This window comes from Octopus bimaculoides, chromosome 5 (genome assembly GCF_046866305.1).
Source record: "Octopus bimaculoides isolate indiv1 chromosome 5, ASM4686630v1, whole genome shotgun sequence".
NCBI lineage: Eukaryota > Metazoa > Mollusca > Cephalopoda > Octopoda > Octopodidae > Octopus > Octopus bimaculoides.
The window spans coordinates 107,726,307-107,749,878 of record NC_142932.1 but is presented as its reverse complement, the minus strand read 5'-3'; the positions used below and the strand labels follow the sequence as shown (position 1 = coordinate 107,749,878).

At 32.8% G+C, this 23,572-nt stretch overlaps 1 protein-coding gene across 2 annotated transcripts in view; it reads right to left on the bottom strand.

Moving 5' to 3' along the window:
* The window catches only part of LOC106883080 (uncharacterized), a 439,153-nt gene that overhangs the window by 327,470 nt on the left and 88,111 nt on the right, over window positions 1–23,572 (bottom strand). For both annotated transcript variants that reach the window (XM_014933964.3, XM_089351816.1), the window contains exon 2: window positions 6,690–6,765. In XM_014933964.3, coding sequence (XP_014789450.1) covers window positions 6,690–6,749 — 60 coding nt within the window. In that variant the 5' untranslated portion in view covers window positions 6,750–6,765. The remainder of the gene's footprint in view (window positions 1–6,689; window positions 6,766–23,572) is intronic.

Below are 23,572 nucleotides of genomic sequence, written 5' to 3'. Positions count from 1 at the left end.
AACCTACTAACATTTTTTAGGCTTCAAGTCTACCTGCAAAAGACAAGAAACCATTCTTTTGCATTTGTTCCAAGAATATCTTGGAGTTATCTTCAACTTGATAACATATGTGTGTGTAATATATATATATATATATATATACATACACACACAGACAAGCATGCACACACAGACAAGCATGCACACACACAATTATATATTAATTTAATAAGTACATATAATTTTGTTGACATACTTATGAGCATTATTTAGTAAACATTTATATGCAAAACAAGTGTAATGCTCTCAAATGAGAAAATATAAGTATAGAAAAATCAATTTCCGAGATGATAATAATTTCCATTGCATATTTCCCCTTATCCTTACTCCATTGGGATTTTCAGTAGTTTTAAGCAAGCCATAAATTTATATACAGACACTCCCCTATTTATGAACGGGATAAGTTCCTGGAGTTTGTTTGTAAGTCCAAATGTTTGACATTATTCCTGTTGATACTTAATACTGTACACAGCATTGTATAAAAGTTTTGTTTGGTACAGCTATACTACGAAAATATTCAACATATTTTACCAAGTTCTATAGAGTATTTTGATATATAAATAGCATAAGAGTAATAATAATAACAAATAATAATAAAAAAAGCTATTTATACTGTTACTGTAATTTCTTTATTCATGGCACTGTCTTGCTTACTGGCACTGATGTTGCTTGCTGGGATTTAGTTGAAAGATGATAAAGGTGGAGATAGAATGTCCTTAGAGTATGAAGAACAGCTGCTGGGAATAATTTTAAAGGCTGTAATAAACTCCTGTGTGAATATACTGTAATTTTCTTGTTGGTCTTCCCCTCAGCTCATTTTGAAAAATCTATCTCAAGATATCTGCGAAGTTAATTTTTACTTTTCTTCAAAGCAGGCGATAGCTTTGTAAACAGCTGTAGATACTTTCATAAATCACTCAGTGTTTGAGTCCTGAAACTCAAATGAGGTTAGTGTCTTCTCAATCATGTTGGAATCTCTAGCAATCTGCTTAAAAAATTCCACTGTGGTTACCATATCAACACTGGTAGTTTCCCTGCTCACCTTCATATTGTACAAGCTTAAAACAATTATGGTTAGTAGTAAATGTTTTTATATTAACATTTTCACAATGTTTAGCCCAAAAATATATAAAGAGAATTATGTCCTTCTATTGAATTGAATTAAGGCTATTAAGCACGAGGCACTTTCACAGATATGTTAGTCTTGTCTTCTGTTATAACAGACTCTGATCATCTGAACTAGCAAAACATTAACCACTTTAGCCCAAATTTGTCCAGTGTGCTCATCTCTCACTTTCTCATTATCTCTACTGTATCTCACCTCTTTCAAAGCTGGCATTCAACACTTGGCTCAATCTTTCCTTCCTAGAACTGCTTCCAGCAAGAATCATGAACTAGCTTGTGTTTTTCTGACCCAGTTCAAGGCAGTTGGAAAGCAATTTAAGTAAATGCACTGCTGGTAGATTCAGTTTAAAAAGACTTTATGAACATTGAATATGAAAAAAATGTGAATTATTATTTAAATGATAAAAGGTGCAGACAGACATGAGATTGACCTTTTTCCAATGAAATAAGCAAAAATGTAGGTGAATAAGATTGACAAGTTTGAAAAACTGTGACACTTCAAATCAAGAAAAAGTAGATTAATATGCAAGATAATATATTAAGTATGCCCTGTTGTACCACTATCAATAAGTAATGCTATAACCACTGGGACTCTAAAAGATATCTGTGAGAGGGTGTGTGTGTGTGTGTGTGTGTGTGAGATGGGTATATTGTCGTCATTTTATAATTTTCATTTCACAGATGCATATTGTTTGTTTTTGATTTTGTCAATTACACAGTATAGTAGGGTCAGTTAGGCACTGTCTGTAAAAAAAAAACAACAACCCATAATGCAATTCACTCAACCAGAAATTTGGAAATGACATGCTGTACTGCTTGGCATTCGCACCTGAAGCTCCAATATGAACATTTCAGAGTGTTTAGGTGTCAAGCTGAGGACAGTACAATCTGAGGATTTGTGCCAAGAGTGACAAAAATCAAACATCCAGTCAACATCATGGTGTTTGAGGTGATCACTAACAATGGCAACATTGAGTCTCACATGGCCTGAGACTCAACACAAAAACCTACATCAAGTGCCTGGAGGAGGTAGTGCTGCCCTGGGTGAAGAGGGTGGCTGCTGGAAGACCCTATGTCTGGCAACAGGACTCTGCACCATGCCACACAAGCAAGAGAACCCAGTCATGGCTGTCAGACAATTTCTGCAACTACATCACCCCTAACATCTGGTCACCTAACTCCCCAGACAGCAACCCCCTTGATTATTATGTGTGGGGTGCATTTGAGCGAGAGACCAACAAAACTCCTTGTAACATCAAAGATGAACTGAAGGCAAAGATTATGGCAGCATTCACCAACTTAAACAAGAAGACAGTCCAGAAGAGTTGCAGGAGATTCTGAAGTCTGGAGGCTGTGGTTGAAGCCAATGGCGATTTTATTGAATAAATTTACTCTTTAATATTTTAAGATATTTTAATGTAATTTTGGTAAATATATCTGTTAAAATGAGATGTCGGTGTTATTTTCATTTTTGTGTAATTTAGACGACAGTTCTTCACCACACCCTGAAGTGACTTTATATATAAGGGAACTGTGATTATGTATATCAGAAAAAATCTATATAAGTCAAAACAATTTGTTGGCCTTTTATGGTTTTTATAATTATTTATGTTATATAATATGTTATGTTATATAATATGTTATGTTATATTATATTCATAGTATTTAATGTAATATTGTAATATAAATAAATTATTGGATTGTCAATAGTATATCTCTATATTTAATTTATATATATACTAGCAGTATAACCCGACATTGTCCGGGTGTGACTTATTACGCCATCTACGATAAGTCTTGCTAGGTGAAAATCAACTAAAAAAGAAAGCCTTACAACGAAAAAACCCTTATGATGTAAATATGTTCATAATTCAAAAGACAATGAAATTAATAGGGCAAGTCTGAAGGCTGTTTTGTGTAACATTATTAAGTGTACGTAAATTTCATCCATCTAATTGGCTATACAAATGCTTGTGCAAAACCACTTTTTGCACTGCCCTGATTATACATAGCAGGGTAATCCCTTTTTGCAGGAGCTAGGATGGCAATTTCTGATGAAGCAATTACTGGCGATCTGTTGCTACACAGTTCTGCCAGAATTCTATCAGATTGGGCAGTAGATGTTGATGCACCATTTTGCATTATGTTCAAAGTAGCTTCTGGAATGTGGTGAATTGCTGCAGTCTGTTGCTGTCTTTTTAAACCGGTTGCTTTCTTTCCCCAGCAAGCTGGTGCCGTGTAAATGGCACCTGTGCAATATAGTCATGGCCATTGCCGGTGCCATGTAAATGACACCTACCCATGAATTGTAGTTATGGTTGTCGCTGATGTCATGTAAATGGCACCTGTGCCAGTGACACACAAAAAGCACTCATTACACTCTGGAGTAGTTGGCATTAGGAAGGGTGTCTAGTTGCAGAAACCATGCCAAATCAGACTGGAACCTGGTGCTGCTTTCTGTCTCATCAGCTCCAGTCAACCATCTAACCCAAGTCAATATGGAGAGCAGATGTTAAATGATAATGTTGATGATGATGATGATGATGATATATATTCTGAAGATACTATAACTATCTTTCCTTCTTTATCAAACTTCTTTATGTAATACAAGTAACATACTCTATTACTTTATTAACTCCTGTGTGACATACACAAATTATTTGTTAGTGTATGTGTAGAAAAAAACGTAGAAAAAAACGTAGAAAAATATCAGCGGACTTTTTCAACTGTTGTGGATAATCTGTGAGTTTGCACCATGAAAGTTCCTTTCCAAGATGCAGGCCTGAACAAGAGTTTGTTTGTGGAAGACTAACAGCTGCCCATGTATGCAAGTCTCCCTTCCCTGTGACACTGATGTTGTCCAAGGGAATGGTACAGCTGATACAGGTTGGCCCCAGTATCATTTCATGTCTTGCCTTCAGAACCCAGTGAGTCAGAAGAACAACCATAAGTCATCCTGTTCAATGCTCTAACAATTCCACCAATCTACTGCAATGGTAACTCTCTCTCTCTCTCTCTCTCTCTATATATATATATATATATATATATATATATAGAGAGAGAGAGAGAGAGAGAGAGAGAGAGAGAAAGAGAGAGAGAGAGAGAGAGAGAGAGAGAGAGAGAGAGAGAGAGAGAGAGAGAGAGAGAGAGAACCTGTGTAAAGTATAGTCTCTCAAAAATTTAAGAACATTATGAGTAAGGTCACTGTGTACCGAGTTTATGATCAGGTTTCAATACCCAGATGTAGCTATTATTTCACTACATCAGTACTATTTATGCTCTTGGAAAAAGTGCATATTTCACAATTTCTTCTCTAAAAATTTGGAGATGGCAACATGACACCACTCCACTGTGTAGCAGCTGCCTTGCTCTCAGTTTTCCCAGAAATGCTGACTTATTTCAATACAATAACTCCTTGTATTAATATTGAGTTTACACCCATTTGTCATCTGAAGCCTCTGAAAGGAATCATGAAGTTATTTCCAAAGATTTTTGTGGAACATTCCCAAAAGACTCCATTTTACAAATATCACTCCTATTGAAACCACCAACCTAAGTTGACTGACCTTCACTCTCTCCAGACTTACTCAATTACACCAGTTCACATTCAGTTTCATATTACTTAATTTTACAGTTTCTGTCCATACAAGTATTTCTTCCATCAGATACACCTTTGTTCCATATTCTATTCCTTTCTTTAATCAAAACTGTATCTCTGTTCAATTCATGCTGCTTTAGCAATCTGTATAATGAGTAATAAACCTGTTCTTATAATGTTTGGAATCTATTTCTTATTTCATGCAACTCTGTTAACTTTATTTTGTGTACCACCTTTTGTGAAGGTTATTGCACGACAATTGGTGACTCTCAGAATATATCTAGTTACATATTTAGACACAATAACAAAATCATAGCAAAAAAACATCCAGAAAATGTATGCTTTTATAAAAGGGGTCTTATTTTAAGTACTGATATACTGATATGTACATAAATTCACAGTAGTAGGTAAGTTCCCCACCAACACCACACCCCACCCTTGTGTTTATAATATTTTGGTTTCAGCCTTTAACCTTTACATGTGTTGCATGTTGCTTCATGTGATTACTGTTGATGACTTTACTTGCAGTTACATTTAAAAAGAATAAAAACATTTAGCTGAAATAATTCTAATCATTGCCAATACCATCGAGCAAAGCCACAGAAACATAGATATCACAGCAATATTATGTTTCTCTAACCTTTGCCTGGAACACACACAACTACTTGAGCTTTTAAATTATCACTCTCGATTGACTGATGATATATAAGCAGCATCTGATGAAAATTAGGATTACAGCCAACCAATAAAGAAGTGTACATACATGGTTTGCACACATGGAAGGCATGTAAACAGAAATTCATGGGACTGCATAACGTCACAGGTGCATTTGTTTCATAGCAGAATCAAATTCTGCTTAAACAGTCATGCTTAAATGCATGACACCGTTAACACATATTTGTTGACAACCTTGATATCTATATACTGCATAGTAATTTGCTGTTGTATGTGTGTGTGCATACATGCATGTATTTGCATGTGTGTGTGTGTACATATATGCATGTATTTGTATGTGTGTGTGTGTTAATGCATGCTGCCAACTTTAAGTCCAGAGTAAGTGTAAGTAGGTAAGTTGCATGTGATTTTTTTTTTTATGATTTACAATATTCAACAATGAATATTATGGAAAATATTTTACTATTTACCAATTTAGTAAGTCTGTCTGAGTAAAACGTGAAAGTTTTACTTCCCAAAATATTTATGCTGTGTCTTGAGGCAAGAAGCAAAAATTTTCTTAAATAACTGTAAACAGCTATAGCTTCAAAAGAGAGTTTTCTGTAGTATTGAAGCAAAATTCTTCCAAGAAAGGTAAATAATTTACTTCTGATGTCCATCAAAAGAGAATTGTTTATTCAACTTGCCTGATAAAAACCAATTAAGTGACTAATCATGTTAACAACAATTAACATAATTTTCTAAACAAACTTCATCTTTAGAAAGTATGTTTGTACTATTTACACTATGTAGCTATATGACATTTTAATTGGTTCAATCTCTGGTTCTTATCAAATGTTTTATTTCTAGTTACAACCATGATTCCAACTGATTTTGAACTAAGAACCTTTATTTTGAAAGTAAGGCTAGAAATACTCGTGTCCACTAAATCACTGGCTGTTGCACTGCCTTTTAGAAATAAAATGTTTAGTTCAAATCCAGTCTCTGGCTATGTACATATCCAGAAATAGAAAAAAGAAATAAAATCAAAATATGGTGTTGATATAAATATTGTAATACATACATCTAAAAATATATATTTCTAAGTCCAGAAAGTCATAATCTTAACAACAAACCAATCTCAGGCATCTAAACAGTTAATGCTGTTGCTGTAAAGTGAGAGAGTGTAAGAAATATGCATTATATCTTGATAATAGCTTTTAGTTAAATTTTGAGTTTGTTTTTTTCAGTTTTTACTTAAAATAAAACTTACCTGTGGTTGAATATCATTTTCAAGGCAATTAGTTCCATAGATGAGGCCAGACTCATCCATATTCAACTTGACCGATCTATAACAAACATAACAATAATTGTTAATTCAATATAATTGCTTCCCAAACATATAATTTATGCTAAAATTTTGAAGTTAACATCAGTAAACATATACCTAAATGGAAATCAGTTCAAAGTATAAACATTTATTTTTGCAATTCTTGATCAATTGCCAAAATCGAATGAATGACTTGTAATATTGCTTGTGGGAACAAAAGTATATTTTGGCTACAAATCTCTTTGCAAAAAGAAAAAAAAGAAAGAATAGAAAATACATAGATGAAAATGTTTAATGAAACAAAATAAAATCAAAGATTAGAGGATATAGTTAAGGTTGGAATCAAAATTATTAGTGACAGGGAGCATTTCTGAAGATAGAAAATTCAGTGTCCAAATGAATTCTATTCTGTATTTTAAAACTAAAAACATGGTGGATATGATTTTTAGTAAGTGGTTCAAGAGTTCATAAATTACATTGCTTTGTTTTCTACTTCAGTTTAATTGGTGGAAAAATATGTTCTAGGCCTCTTGGGAAAATTATCTGTGATAGACCAGCATCTTCTACAGGAGTAGATTTAACTCTAATTTACTAAACAGAACCAACTTCAGTGCTAAACATTAATCTCAAAACCCAGAGATCGAGATACTCATGCGAGAAGCCTTTCCAGTGTAGTTACTTGATCTGCTTATGTAACAGCAAAATCTCACTATTTATAGTATGAATGAGTTTAGAATAGAATACGAAGCAAAAAGATCTGTCCTATATGACTTTGTAGTTACATTATTTATCTTATTAACTTCTTTATTTTATTATAATTTAGTCATATAAACAACAATGGTGTTAATAAAGATATCTATGAAAGAAATGTGTTTTGAATCACTAAATATCATCAGCTCAGCTCATTAGTATGTATAAAGATGCTGACTCATCTCAGTGCAGAAAAGTATAAAAAAAATAAATAAGAATGGTGATGTCAATGACTTCAATAAATTTACAGTATCTTTATGAGCTGATACTATTCAGTCAATATAAAGAAAATAACCTTAATTTTTTTCTTAAAAAAGATTATTCATGAGAATCTTGCATGCCAAATTCACTAGAGAATTAAATTAATTCCTTAATAAGTGTAAGACTATCAATAATAGACTTATCAAGCAACAACATTCAACAAGATTACAAGTAAATGCTACTTAGCTGTTTTCCTAACAGACATCTAAATCCCTAGTAAAATGCAGTCATACTTTATATTAAGCGAGATAAAGCTATTAATATAGTCTAGGATTTACAAACATTCAAATGAAGCCGTAATGCAGTAGAGTCATCCCAATAAATCTACAACTCAGACCTTTGCACTATAACCTGAAGTTGACTCACATGGTGAAGCCACCAAGTGGTTATAGTTTTGTCCTGTTTCATAGATACAATTAATTATATGATAACAATGGGAATCAGAAGAATCTAAATATATCAACCGGAATAATGATAATGATAATAATAAAAACACTAAATAAATAAATAAAAAGAACAATGTAGATCAATATAAATGTGAAGAGTGCTGTTACAGCAGCAGTCATGACAACTAAAAGATGGATAAGTGTATATATATATATATATATATATATATATATATATATATATATATATATATACACTTAAGTAAGTTTATCTATATACATATTTATTTATTTATGTGTTTCAGCCAAGTGGCTGCGGTCATGCTGGTGCACCACCGTATACATATAATATATATATATAATCTATATACATATAATATATGCACACACACACACACACACACAGATCAACATTAAATATAATGCAGCAGCAATAATGTTAAAAGACTGTGGTATAGATAGTGTCACAAAAACTGCACATTAAAATAAAAATAAGCAATTTATATCACATGTTCTTGACACACTTTAAAGGTTAGCTTTCATAATTAACTTCAGTTAGAACAGCAAATAATTGTTTATTTCATGTGATAAAAGAAGACAGAAAGGGAGAAAGGGAGAGTGAGGGTGTGTGTGTGTGTGTGTGTGTGTGTGAGAGAGAGAGAGAGAGAGAGAGAGAGAGAGAGACAGACAGACAGACAGACAGACAGACAGACAGACAGACAGAGACAGACAGAGAAAAGAGCAGGAGTCAAAAATTGAAAAGCCTTCATGAGATAACTATGTAGTCTCAAATCATTGACCTTTCAGAAAGGCAGCAAACAATTTTGACAAAATATATGGGAAAAGCCTTCATTTCTTCATTTCATCTCCTCATTAATGTGTATAAGCATGTATATGAATGTAGGCGTATGTGTACATATTTCCAAACACACACACACATGCATGAGTGTGTGTATCTCTCTCTCTCTTTCTCTCTCTCTCTCTCTCTCTCTCTCTCTCTCTCTCTATATATATATATATATATATATATATATATATATATATATATAAAGATTTAAACATAGCAAATGAAAATGCTTAAAGTTCATTTGTGAAACAATCAATTACACAAATTAAAGTAAGATTATATAAATTTGATAAACATAAGAAACATACTTTTTGCTACTTAAATGTTTCAAAATGTCACCAAGGAATATTTTAAATCTCAGACAATATAATGAGCAACATGCACTAAAGTCCATATTCACACAGTGGACTTTAAACAGTAGTCTTCCCTATAAACATTGTTAATCTTTAAGACAAAGAGAATGGGATTTAAAAGAGCAACCTTGTAGTTATGTCAAATTAGTGAAATCCCAAAACAAGAATGTTATTGTTTTCACATAATCATCCTGAAAAGTCAGTTGTAAATTAATGAAAAGTAAAATTGGTTTTACAACAGTATGAGTGCATTTAAACAAATGGATTAACTAACAGAGTAAATAAGTTCAACTGAATTGACAAGAAATCTATTCATTCAATGGAATAATGCACTCCACAGTAGTGTCTATCAACTATGTTCTCTTCCATTTTTGCTCTTTTCTTTAACTATACTCCTCCACCTGGGTTCTCTATTTATTCTCTATGACACAGAGATAACCATTTACAGATGCATTCACAGTAGTTTTATTCTAAAAGTTTTCTTTACATAAATTTTTTAAAAAATTTCTATCCAATTTGTTCCTTGCAACTGTAATGTGGCCATTTTCATGTTACATGTGAAGCATGAGAAATTGTAGTTCTAAAAAATCATGGAATTACAGGTGGTGATCAACATCAACTTGCAACCTATTCTGGGGAGTTTCAGCTTGGAGGAGATTGTGGACAACTTCTTGAAATCTCTAGCCTGGCAGTGTTATATGTTCAGGTTAAGCTCTACAGGCATGGTAGTGATATCAGCTGAATTCATCTGATATGCACAAAGTGTAATGAAACTATCCTGCATGCAGTTGTTCAACATTCAGTTATAGCTGATTTGTAAAGTTATTTATATTGAACAAATGTTGTCATGTGTTGGATGGATGTAGCTATCCAGAAAGAGCAGCCAGTTTTCTTCTGTTTAGTGGCATTAATGAAAGAAGAGATACTTTCCTCCACAGCCAAATCCTCATCAAGTTCTTTAAGTGCCTCACAGACAGGAAGGTGAGGGCAGAGAGAGGTGGTGAGCAAGAGTGGTAAATCCTGGATCAGTGAGATTCCTCGATTGGCTCTGGATGGCTGTCCTATTGGGATATTTTATTTCATTCTTTTTGCATGGTGCTGTTTTCCATGTCTGTTTTTTTTTTCATGATTAATTCTGCATAAAGCCTCATCATTTTATAATTTGTCAGTCACTGCGATAGCCCTCATCCTTCACCTTTATAGTAAATAATAATATTATTTGTTTGTCATTGTTCTTATTTTATGTCCATTGCCTGGAAATCTTTTGTCACACACCTGTGACCTCTTCAGCGACCCTCCACCCCACGTGTTTCCTACTGTTCTGTTTAGTCTATGTAGACAGAGAGAAGGTCAACAGAATCAAAGATAGCAAGATCACAAACCCCAACACTAGAACCAGCAACAACACCACCACTAACTGGAGTAACAGTAAGGTCAACAATAACATGAATAACATTATTATTATTGTTATTATTATTATTATTATTATTATTATTATTATTATTATTTGGATGCCCTTCCTAACGCCAACCACTCCGAGAGTGTAGCACGTAAAAGCACCCACTACACTCTCGGAGTGGTTGGCGTTAGGAAGGACATCCAGCTGTAGAAACTCTGCCAAATCAGATTGGAGCCTGGTGTAGCCATCTGGTTCACCAGTCCTCAGTCAAATTGTCCAACCCATGCTAGCATGGAAAGCGGACGTTAAACGACGATGATGATGATGATGATGATTTAGGTGGCAAGCTGGCAGAATCATTAGCACACTGGACAAAACGTTTAGCGGTATTTCATCCTTCACTACATTCTGAGTTCAAAATTCCGCTGAGGTCTACTTTGCTTTTCATCCTTTTGGAGGTCGATAAATTAAGTACCAGTGAAACACTGGGGTCGATGTAATCAACACATCCCCTCCCCAAAATGACTTCAAACCATTATTATTATTATTATTATTATTATGCATAGTAGCATTTCTTCTAGTTCTTTAGCTTCTGAGCTTCAAATTTGCTGAGGTGGACTTTGCCTTCCTTTCATGGTTGATGAAATAAGTACCAGTTGAGTATTGGGGTCATTGTAATCGACTAGCTCTATCCCACAAAATTTCAGGCCTTGTGCATATAGTAGAAGGGATTATTGTTGTTGTTGTAATTTTGGGTATTTATAGATTTATTTTTCACTAATGACAATTATATTGAGCTTATATCAATGTTGGCGCTACTGGGTCAGTCACCAGCAATCGTTATATGTATTGCTTTTTTTGGTTTTTCTGCTTTTCCAGTGTGGTTATTTGTTCTTTATGGAAATTTCCTTCCATAGCAGCATATGATTTTATTTCTCATACCACATATGTTCAACCATTTCCTGGTTTTTATGTTTTTTCTCTCATTAAGGCTTTCTGATATTCTCCTATTCTGACCTTTAGGAGTCACACAATTTCTCTTTGCAAAGCCATTGACAAATATTCTAGACACATTTCTTATATCCTTTGTTACTCTTGGTGACATTACTGAAAGATAAATTTAATTAACCATTGCCCTTAATTTGGAAATAAAGAATAATAATTTGGGGCCAGTGTGGGCCCATGTATACTCATGTATACTCATGACACCAACTGACAATAAGAGATGAAAATGAACTAGAAACCATTATTTCTAAACTAAAGGTAATAATTACCCTTATATGGATTCCTAGCTTAAATCCTGTCTGAGATAATGCACTAATCTAGAAATAAAATACTGGAAGAGATATCTGATCAAAATAATAAATACTGTAGGATATACACTCCTTAGCGGTTAATAAGACATAAAATTAAAGACATCGGTGCTCTTCATTTCTAATTAAAGGTTTCTAATTTGACTCCAGCTTGCGATGAATGCATATATTCTGGAATAAAGAATCTAATGATGATTGGAGATTGAACCAATTGAATTAGTGTAAATATAAATAGACATTCTTGGAAAATATCACTTGTATAACAAAAACTCATCTTTAAATATCAGGCGTTTTGACACAACATCAATTTTTGTAGAGCAATAAAATAGTAAATAGAATTAATTCCAGGCAAAGTTAAGTGAACTTAGGCAGGATTGGAACTAAATTGGAACTAGAAACAAAAAAGAAGAAGAACATTTAATACCTTTAGTTCAATCCTGTATGTTCTTGAACTTAGTATAGGAAGCTCATTTGTGCATGAGGGATCAATGGATGTGTTCAGACTAAGTAGTCTTAACTAATCCAAAGAAATATTTACAGAATTCCATTATTTTACATATCAACTAGCCATAAGCTTTCTCCCCAACCAAAAAAATAATGTTTCTGTTTCTTTTTTATTAACAAGTAACAAAGTCACTGTTTCAAAACAAAAATGTAATAATGTATTTTTGGGCATACAAGTCAAATATCTCAAACCAAAATTTACAGCCAAAAAAAAAAAAAAAAAAATCAGTCAACTTATGCACGAAGATGACTAAGGAGGACCAAAAGTTCTATGTGAAATGCAGCAGAATTTGGAAAGACAGTGACAATGTTTGGATGTTTCCATTATGTACTACAACAACTTGTATACTGGAAAATAGGTATAAAAAATACTTTTTTTTTTTTTTTAAATAAAAGCATACTTAAGAACTGCAAAATTTTTTTAAATGTTATATTATAAAAGATATATACAACTTGTTTTGTATTTAGCTTAATGAGGTTTGGTTTTATAAGTTTTTAAGTGCTAAGTTATTACTAAAGATTTTTATCACTAGAAAATGATAAATACCATTACATATTTACATAATATTTTAATCATTTTAAAAATAATAAATGACTTTAAAAAACAAATTCTGCTACTCTATAAATCTGAATTTGGAAGATTTTGATTTTGCATCATTTTATCTCAGCTTCATTAATCTGAAACATACCACTTCAGAATTTATAAAGCTGAAAATAACTACAGGGTATGTGACGTTGTTTAAATGAAGTTCAATTTTAATAGGCTTACTGAAGTATTTATGTCTTTATGTCCAAATATGTTTCAAGCAAAAATATTAAGTATTAGAAATTAATAAAGTCTAGCAAGAATAGGAATAAATCATCATCATCATCTTCATTTTACACCTACTTTCCCTACCGATATGAGTTAAACACGTCACCATAGTCCAAGTCAGTCCTTATTTAGAGTTACTACCTTCCTAGATAGGTCAGAGGACCATGTTTTGCTCATACATTTCAATTTTGGCTAAATGCCCTTTCTATCACCAAACCCCTTTACAGAGTGTACTGAGTCCATTTTATTGTACCACCAACATTAGAGAGTTTATCTCCTTAACAAGACTAACGGGATATTTTGACCCCATGTCTCTGTTCTTTTGCTAGCGACTTTACAGAGAGAGTGAAAGAGAGCCAGGTGGTAATGAGATGAGTGATTGGGGTATGAATGATGAGAGAGTAACAAAGAAGTGGGGAAGGTAGCAGGCTGTAGACTTGACAAGGAGTGAGAAACTCCAAATGTTTTTCAAATGGGTGAGAAACCCAAATGTATGCACACACAAACATGATGGCTTAGCTGGCCAAAACTTCAAAGTCACTGTCAACAACATTCCTGTTTAAGAATAATATATCAGCATCATCATTTAATGTCCGCTTTCCATGCTGGCATGGGTTAGATGGTTTGACTGGAACTGGTAAGCTGGGGAGCTGCACCAGGTTCCAATCTGATTTGGCATGGTTTCTATGGCTGGATGCCCTTCCTAACACCAACCACACACACACACACACACACACACACACACACACACACACACACATATATATATATATATATATATATATATATATATACACACATACACACGTCTTCCAATCTTCATCATTTCCAACATTTTTAATGTTCACATAAAGTGATATAATAGCCTTTAAGAAGATTTATATTGACAATGATGGATTAAAAGTCTAAAGATTAAATTAGTATGAACAAATGTATTATCTTGTTCTTGTAGAGTAACATAACAAAGACAAAACTTTTCTATATTCAACAATAGTAAATAGAACTAATCACCCATTCATGGATACATTTGTTCAGGAAAATCAGGACATTATAGCCTAGATAGCTTTTGTATAAGATTGATTGATTGATTGATAATGCACAGCAGTATCTTTTAGACACTACCAATATTACCATATTCTAAAAATCAAAACTGGAATTCAAGACAAATATCAATTTTAGACACTTCCTAAAATTATAATCACATCATCAAATCTACCCTTTCATGTAGAAGCACATATATTGAACACCATACATAAGGCACAAAGCATCTTCTGCTATAATAATACTCTGGTGTTTTTCTCCATCACAACATATGAATGAAAAAGGAAGGGGTGACAGATGAATAAGGAAGGAAGGGATGATGGCAAACTGGTGGGATGGTGAACATTCAATGCTAAAAAGAAAAATCAAACAGCGTTTCAACTCTGTGTGAGTGTATGTGTGTATGTGTGTGCGTACAAGGGAAGTATGTGAATGTATGTGAATACTGACAAGTGTATTAATTTGATTTACCATCCATATTTATATATAAAATACTGCAATTAGCCATCATTTTTGATGGCACAGGGTCAGCTAGTAGTATATAAAACTCAAAGTAACTAACATATGTGTATGTGGTAAGGCACTGCATAAAGAAATTGTGTAATTGAACTGAAAGTTTCGCAATTGAATACTTCTGTTAATACACGGGAATGAATACAGAAATCTTAATCAAAATTCAAAGGACTCATTAATGAATGATTCCTGTAAAGTGAAAATGCCCTACAGGAATGATTCAAAGAAGAGAGATAAAAAAAGGAGTTACAGGAAAATTCAAAGTAAAATATTGAAAAGCTTTTGCTCCATTAGTTCTGTTTCTGGCAATTCCATGTATTTTTAATGGAACTATTCTGCCAAAAGCAGTTGGCATTTGTGGTAAGAAGATAAAAAATACAAACAATGCTTATAAAATGGAAAAATTCTACATTTACTTCCTATTTTAAAAAAACAGCTTTTTAATAAATAAACTAATTTTAATAGATAATCAATTTAATTATAAAAAATAAATATAACAAACTTCTTCAGACTGCCTTCTTTTTCTTACATTATAAGGTTCTTAGAACAGTACCATACCAATACAGAAAAATTGATTATAAAAAGGATAATAATAGCAATTAGACTAAAGTTGCTAAAAATATTTGATATATTGTGTCTTTTCCTGAACTGCCAATACGTAACTGACAATCAGCTAACAGTTGAAGTGAATTCTTTTTAACTTTAAGGTCTATGAAATAAGGCTGTGAAACAGAAAACAAAAAAAAAAAGACATGAAAAATAATTATTATTATAGAGAAAAGTCTCCCTGAAGCAACTAAAAAAAATCCATGTATTTGTTTCAGTAAATAAATAAATGAAAAAGATATTACTCCTTCCTCTTCTATAATATTAAAATGTGACAGCAATTTTAAAATAATAATTATGAATAAAAACATTGGGTTCAAGTAGGCAGCAGATAATGTACAAAGCAATTAGTGTGTGGGTATATTACTGTAGATAAATTCCACATACCCTATTATATGTTGACATCTCTTTTGTATGCAATGAATTTTCAAAATGTCAAATATCTCACTTTTTATAATTAAACAATTGAAAACATAAAGTTAGAAGGATATTTGTCAAGTAATGATGGAATTTTATCCATGTCAGTAACACCATCACTACAACCTCCCTAGTTTTCCTAGGCTGAATGTGTCTGCACAATAGCAGACATCAAGTTCTCATACTCTACATCATTTCTTTCATGAAATTTAACTTCTTCCAGTTTGTTCTGCATTGGCCAGGTTACTCTCCATTACATGACAATAATTTACATTTCATGTCCAGCCCAATGAAGTCCTCTTCCTGCTATCTTTTTTCATAAAGTTCAACAGATTTCATTCCCATCACACTGAGCAATTAGTGTCCAATCTCCAGGGCTCAATTGTTATCTACTTAAAAGAGGTCATTAGTTACCTACTTTGGTCTTTGGTTATTTGCAGTATCAAGTGCACTAGTACTTTTGTGCACTTGGACAATTGTTTTTTTTTTCTTTTTCTTATCAGACCCCTTGCATTTAATTTACACCTAATTATAGCTATAACTCTTTAATATAGATATCAAAAGCTCGAGATTCCCCCTAATATATTCCAAACCTCTTGCTAGCCATAGATTCAATAAAATCGTTTGGTTACAGATACTCCTTTAAGAGCACTAAGTAAATCCTTCTACAAAGGATACAGAAAAACATGATGAAAAGGTGGGAGCTAAAAATGATTTTCATAGCAATCCATTTCACTTTATGCTTTATATTTGACATAACAGTAAAACTAACCTTATTTTTAGTCTTTCCATACATGACTTCAGCTGCCATCAAGAGTCTTTTGTCTACACTTACTGAGGAGGAATGAACTTTGAGCAATCTTTTGGATATATATATATATATATATATACATACACACACACACACACACACACACACACACACACACACACACACATATATATATATATATATAATATTTGACTTTAAGCTAACCACAAGTGAGCCAAAGAAACAGCTGGGTATTAAAATGTAGAAAGCTACATTGGAATGAAGATGTAATGGAAATGAATGGTGCATGATAGATGGAAACTACTTGTACTTGACATATTTCAAAGAAAACTTTGTTGTTCATTAAATGACATATATAGAATGTACTGAAATCTTTTTAGGTTACCAAATTCTTTGAAGTTTACTAAATATTTCAAATTCATGGCATTTTCTCTTAAAGAAACCAAGACACATTCTTACAATTTTGAGTGTCCTTTGTAATAGTTTTGTTCTGACACAAAACCACCTTCCAGTAAAATAATTTTTCATTCAGAGAAAATACTATCAAAAAAACCATAAGGAATGGAACTAAATATCCAAAAGTTTGTGCTCATCTATTATGTCCCTAGAAATATGAAACTGACTGCCTATCCCATGGCTCTTAAATGTGTGGGGGGGGGGGAAGAGAGAGAGAGCTTTCGATCATATTTGAAACATAAACCTAACAGAAATAGTAAATTAAGTAAATTAAATATTTATTTTCCTGATAAATATTTGTCCAATTCACCAAGAGATAGAGATTACCAGGAAAATAAGTTTTTGTGCAATATAAATTTGATTCAACCTAAATGTAAGTTTGATATAATCTACAAATATTTGGCATGAACTACAAGGAAAGGAATTTTAAATTCATTCTGATACAACTGTGTAGTTAAGAGCTTCCTTTTGCAAACACACAGTTCCAGGTTCAATCCCATTGCACAGCACTTCAAACCAGTGCTTTCTACTTTGACTCCAGAGCAACCAAAATCTTCTGAATGAAATTTAGTTAGAGAGGACATAGGGCTGCAACTATTTCATACCAGTGGATCTGATCTTGGGCTACCTCCTTGATTTCAGACCAATAGAGACTAATTGTTTTCATTTCATCTTCCATGCATCCTTTCCAGGTCTTCTTAGGTCATCCAATTTTCTTCTTTCCTTCAGGTTGTCAGTCTAACATTTGTCTTGTAATGCTGCTTGTAGATCTCCTTAGAATGTGACTGAGCCAGCTCATTTCCTTTTCAGAATTTCTTGATTGATTAAAATCTGGTTTGTTCTATCCTACAGACTTCTGTTTGAAATTATGTCCAGTCACCAGATCTTGAGGATGTAGTGCAGACATTTGCTGATAAGGTCTGTCCTCAAACAAAAGAAATCTCACTGCCAACTCTGCTAAAGGTACCCAAGAGCTAAGTGGTCGTAGCAAACCTAGTACTGGATTAAGCCTACCACACAGAAATAGGAATGGTCTTTCTGACAGGTTTCTACACAGTTTCTGTCAATCAAATTTCGCTCACAAGCTTTGGTTAACCCAGACAAGAGACACTTGCTCAACACACTGTGCAGTGGGATTGAACCTGAACAATGTAGTTTCAAAGTAAACTTAATCACGTAGTCATGTGCATATATTTGCTTCACATGTTAGAGACAACAGCCAAAATTCCCTTCAAGTCACACCTATCATCTTAAGAAAAAGATACATTGAAGAATATCACCCTAGGTTCATTATGCTTGAAAAAAGGCTGAGATACCTTTGATCATTGGTTTGTTTGATCAGGAAAGATTTGGAGTGAGTTAAGTAACAATAACAACAGTTTCAACATTATATTTTAAAACATCACAGCAAAATAAAACATTGAATATCATAATTTATATTATATTATAAAACTGTAGAGGTACATTGCTTAATGGTTAAGATATTCGGCTCATAATCATAAGGTCATGAGTTCAATTCCCAACAGCGTGTTGTGTCCTTGAGTAAGACATTTTATTCCACATTGCTCCAGTTCACTCAGCTGGCGAAAATGAGTAGTACCTATAATTCAAAGGATCAGTTTTGTCACATTCTGTGTCATGCTGAAAATCCCTGAGAATTGTGTTAAAGGTACATGTGTCTGTGGAGTGCTCAGCCACTTGCACATTAATTTCATGAGCAGTCTGTTCCATCGATTGGATAAACTGGAACACTCATTGTTGTAACCGACAATATGCCAGTATCATAATACTATACATTAAGTATCTATAATACATATCAATTAGAAATAATGTTCTGGTATTTTGAATCTTCTTTAATTACAAGTATTTCAAGCCATTTGCAAAGCATACAACAGACATTTAACTAACTTTTTAAATAAAGCTTTTAAAAAAAACTTTAAAAACAAAATTTTAATAATTTCATTGGCAATAATAGAAAATAAAAATTTATGTATTATATTACAAATATGCATTGAAAAACCCTCACACAAATAAATATGCTTACACTTTCCACACACAGGTTAATTCTATTAAGTTATAGCTAAGACTCAAGTCATTTCTCTGTTGAGAATTTTTTATTTTGTTAAATGCACCCCCTCCTAAAGTGATTTAAAGAATTTGCTCTAATACCAAATGCTAACCTTTCATAAATGAAATTGAGTACGTGTTATCATAGTCAGCATTAAAATGTCAAAATTTATGCTATTCACTTGTAAAATATCACAATAGAGAAAAAAATGGCTGCAGGCTTTTGGTGGGTTCTTAAGCTATCTTAAAACTCCCTCCCTCCTCCCTCTGTCACTATCCAAATATTAAAAAAATAACAAGAGAGCTTAACGTAACTTCATGTAAATTTTTTGATGAAGTTAAATATCTAAAACGCTTAAAATCTAAAATGTTTCAATTTTATAATTTTATTAAAACTAAGGCACACAAGCATTGTTGTACTAGTAAATGCGACAATAAAACACAAATACCATATAGTCTACTATAAAACTATTAGAACTAAAGCATAACTATGTAAAATAATTCCACAGATAGGACTCAGCTGAAATTAGACCATAAGTGAATATGAGTGAAAGTTTCAAAATTATTGTAAAATGTCAAGTTTAAGAAAAATGGTTTCAAGTAGCAAACACAAATTAAAAAGAAAATAAGATATTTTATCTAAAATGTCAAATTTAAAACTTAAATGTGCATTAAATCTTTTCTTTTTGCTTATTAGTAATTGTCCTTGTTTTTTTTTTAGCTATTGTTTAATATTAGAGATACACAATATATAGCTGCTTTCATGTTTATTATTCAAGATAAGTAATAATCAAAGATAGTTAGTAGAGCAAATAAAGGCTAGCAAGAGTACAGAGAAATATTAGTTTTATAAATAAAAATTATAATGGTATAATAAACTTCAACCCCTTAGTATTCAGATTAGTCAGTCAAATGTAATGCTTATTTATTCATATTGTTTTGAATTAATCATGCATTAGCTTGCAGCTTTGAGATTTTGATGATGTGATTGGTTTGCTTTAGAATGACATTGTGGGGTAGATGGCAGAGGCTAGATCTGGCCAGGCTGAACATAAAACAGAATATTTGGGCCAGCCATGGCTGATTTAAATGCTAAAGGATTAAATCATTTGTTTTAACTCTGCTTTCTCGAGCTAATATGAATAGGGCAATTCTGCATTGCATCTCATCATGCTTAGTAATCCAATGCCATTATTCCTATGAAACTTACAAAAAACAGCAGCCAAATCTTCCTCAAACCACACTCAGCCACTTTAAAAAGAAAAGAAAACATACATATTCAGGATAATAGTCCTAAACACATTATACTGCTGCAATCAAAGCCAGAATGATTACAACTTGAATGCCTGTGTTCAATCTACTCAATTGGCGGTCTAAACAATAACAATCAGTTGCTATCCATCTACAATCTAACTCTTAGGTATTAAATTGACACTAGCTCCTTCCTCTGACACTAACTTATGCAGGATTTACAGCAGCTGTGTAGTTGGAAGTTTGGTTCCAGGTTCAGTCCCATTGCATGGCAATCTAGGTACAATAGCCCAGGACCGACCAAAGGCTTGTGAGTGGATTTTGTAGACAGAAACTGAAAGAATGCCATTGTGTTTGTTTGTGTGTGTGTGTGTGTGTGTGTGTGTGTGTGTGTGTGTGTGTGTGTGTATCATCATCATCATCACCATCATGAGAGAGAGAGATACATATTTGTCTGTGTGTGTGTGTGTGTGTCTTTGTGCTTGTCCTCCACAACTGCTTAACAACCAGTGTTGGTTTGTTTATGTCCCTGTAACTTCAGCATAAGAGATCAACAGAATAAGTACCAGGCTTAAAAAAAAACAAAAAAAATGTACCGGGGTCAATTCATTCAACTAAAACTCTTCAAGGCAGTGCCCAAGCATGGCTGCAGTCCAATGACTGAAACAAGTAAAAGACAATAGATAAAAGATACTTCCAATGATATTCTTAGTTGCTTTTGTTGTATCTGTCACTCCTAAATGTTTGATCATTTCCAGAATTTTTGGTTCTGTATGTATTATTTGCACACAAAATATTTGTTCTGATACATAACGTCAAATTTCACTTACTCTCTTAGCATATATTGTACAACTCTTATCATCCTTTACATCTAACTAATACTACCTTGGTCTATGATGGTCCCGAAAATTTGGCTATTAGGATATATTTTAAAAATTATTTTTACAGTTAGATTCTCTAGTTGCATCTAAATACTATTCAGCTGGTTAATTATTAAAATTTTAGTATAGCTATTTTTACCCCAGACTCCATATTATTAAAGAGATGAGAATAAAGTTTTCTATTGATTTAACAAGCTTAGCCTCCTTTAGTGAGTAGGCATGCACAAAGGAGAAAGATAGAGAGGGGGTGAGGGGAAGATAACAGCTGTTGTTTGAATAGGTTTATATATATTGTTTTTTTTTTGGTAAACTTATTTTGCATTTTTTGTTTCTTATAACATCCTGCAGCTCCCCACCACTTTAGCATGATGCAAATTCCTTTATGTGTGAATTGATGTTACAATTGTTGTAAATTTATTTGAGAATCTTTTTTGCAAGTTAAGTATGTTTCCATGAGATAAAAATAATGAATTAATGATATGATTTTCCATTTATTTTCTTGTGGAAAGAAATAATTATTTTTAAATAAGAGAATACTTTCCAACAATTTTGTAATATTAACTCTGATATTTAAGTTATTATTTACATAGCTTCAGCTGTTAATACTCTGCATTAATAATTAATAAAAAAAATTTCTCAAATGATTAATTTCTTTCTTAATAACCTTAGTTATTACTCTAAAGTGGTTTTCTTTAAAATCAGACAGTGTTTAATTTATCTCCTAGACTATACCGGAAAGTTTTAAATAAATATTTTTAAAAAAGTAAAATAAAAACTATTACTTTCTATATTTTAGGGAAATGCATTTAGTAAAATGTGTTGATGGCCATCTCAACTTCTCCAAAGCTTCTAATTCTGTGCTATGCAAACAACTTATGGCAAAGCTTTCTGCAATGGGTGTGAAGTCTAATCTTCATAACTAGTTGAAATTCTTCATTCTTGGTTGAAAAAAGATAGTCAACATTCTGCATCCTATTTGATGACATCTGGAATCCTGCAGGGTACTGTTCTTAGTCTGCCCTCTATTGTTTGTTGCATATAGTCTTGAAATCAATGCCAACTTGAAGTATATTTACTGTGTTTAAAAACATAGGTGTCATTAAGCTGCACCTTGCACTAAAAAGAATGGATCCTGTGTGCTACAGGTCTTCCCTGCAATCTAACCCAGATACAATGCAACAAGGGATTATTAAATGGCAACTGTAGACAAGTACACCACAATACATTCTGGGGGGGAAAAAAACCTGGAATTTACTTACTCCTTCCATAACACAATCTTAAGAATGGGTGTGAATGAGGCATTATTGTTTGTGGTCTGCATTGGATAAACCACACTTCTAAAACTGTCAAAAAGGCTGCAGGTGTCAAACATCATTCAGTAAGACTTTTGTCAGATGCTCACCAGCTATCTATTTAAAGTTACATATGGCTATGGAATGTCCACACAGTTTACATCTCTAGTCTGGGACCACCCCAACTCTTTTTCAGAATATAAATCAAGAGAAAACTATCCAGAGACATGCTGCCAGACAAATACCCTCTACCAGCCACTACATCTTGAATGTCTTACTTTTCTAGGCATCAACACACTAAATCTTTGATTCTTAGTAACTGAGTTGGTAGAAGCCCACAAGATCGTCCAGTCTTTCCAACAACAACCTTGATCATCTTTTTTAATTCAATATCTCTGCCACTCATGGATACACATATAAAACAAAAAAAAAAAAGCATAACACCCATGACTTTTGGAAACATCTTTCACATTCAGAATTGCTGAAGCATGTAGCCAAGTACCAGCATCAGTTGTTAGTTGACAAGACAGTGCATCCTTAAAAAATTGCCTGCTTCCCAAAATTTACCAACATTGTTTTTATGGCTCTTTTAATCTTCATTTTTCTGTTTTCTCATGTTTTATCCTGTATGTTATGCTATTTTTGGCTACAACTGCTGTCTTTCTTTATTTGACTTACTGCTGTTTTCTGTTCCCTCTTTTACTCTTTTCTGAAGAATTGTAGTGCACCTGAACACTGTCTACAATAAGCATATTATTATTATTATTATTATTATATTTGTTAATATTCAGATCAAAACCAATATATAAAATGAAAGGCAAACAATTTCATTTGCTTCATAATTATGTTTATAAATGATAAAATTATAGATATGTAAACTAATAACAATTTGGAACAAAAATG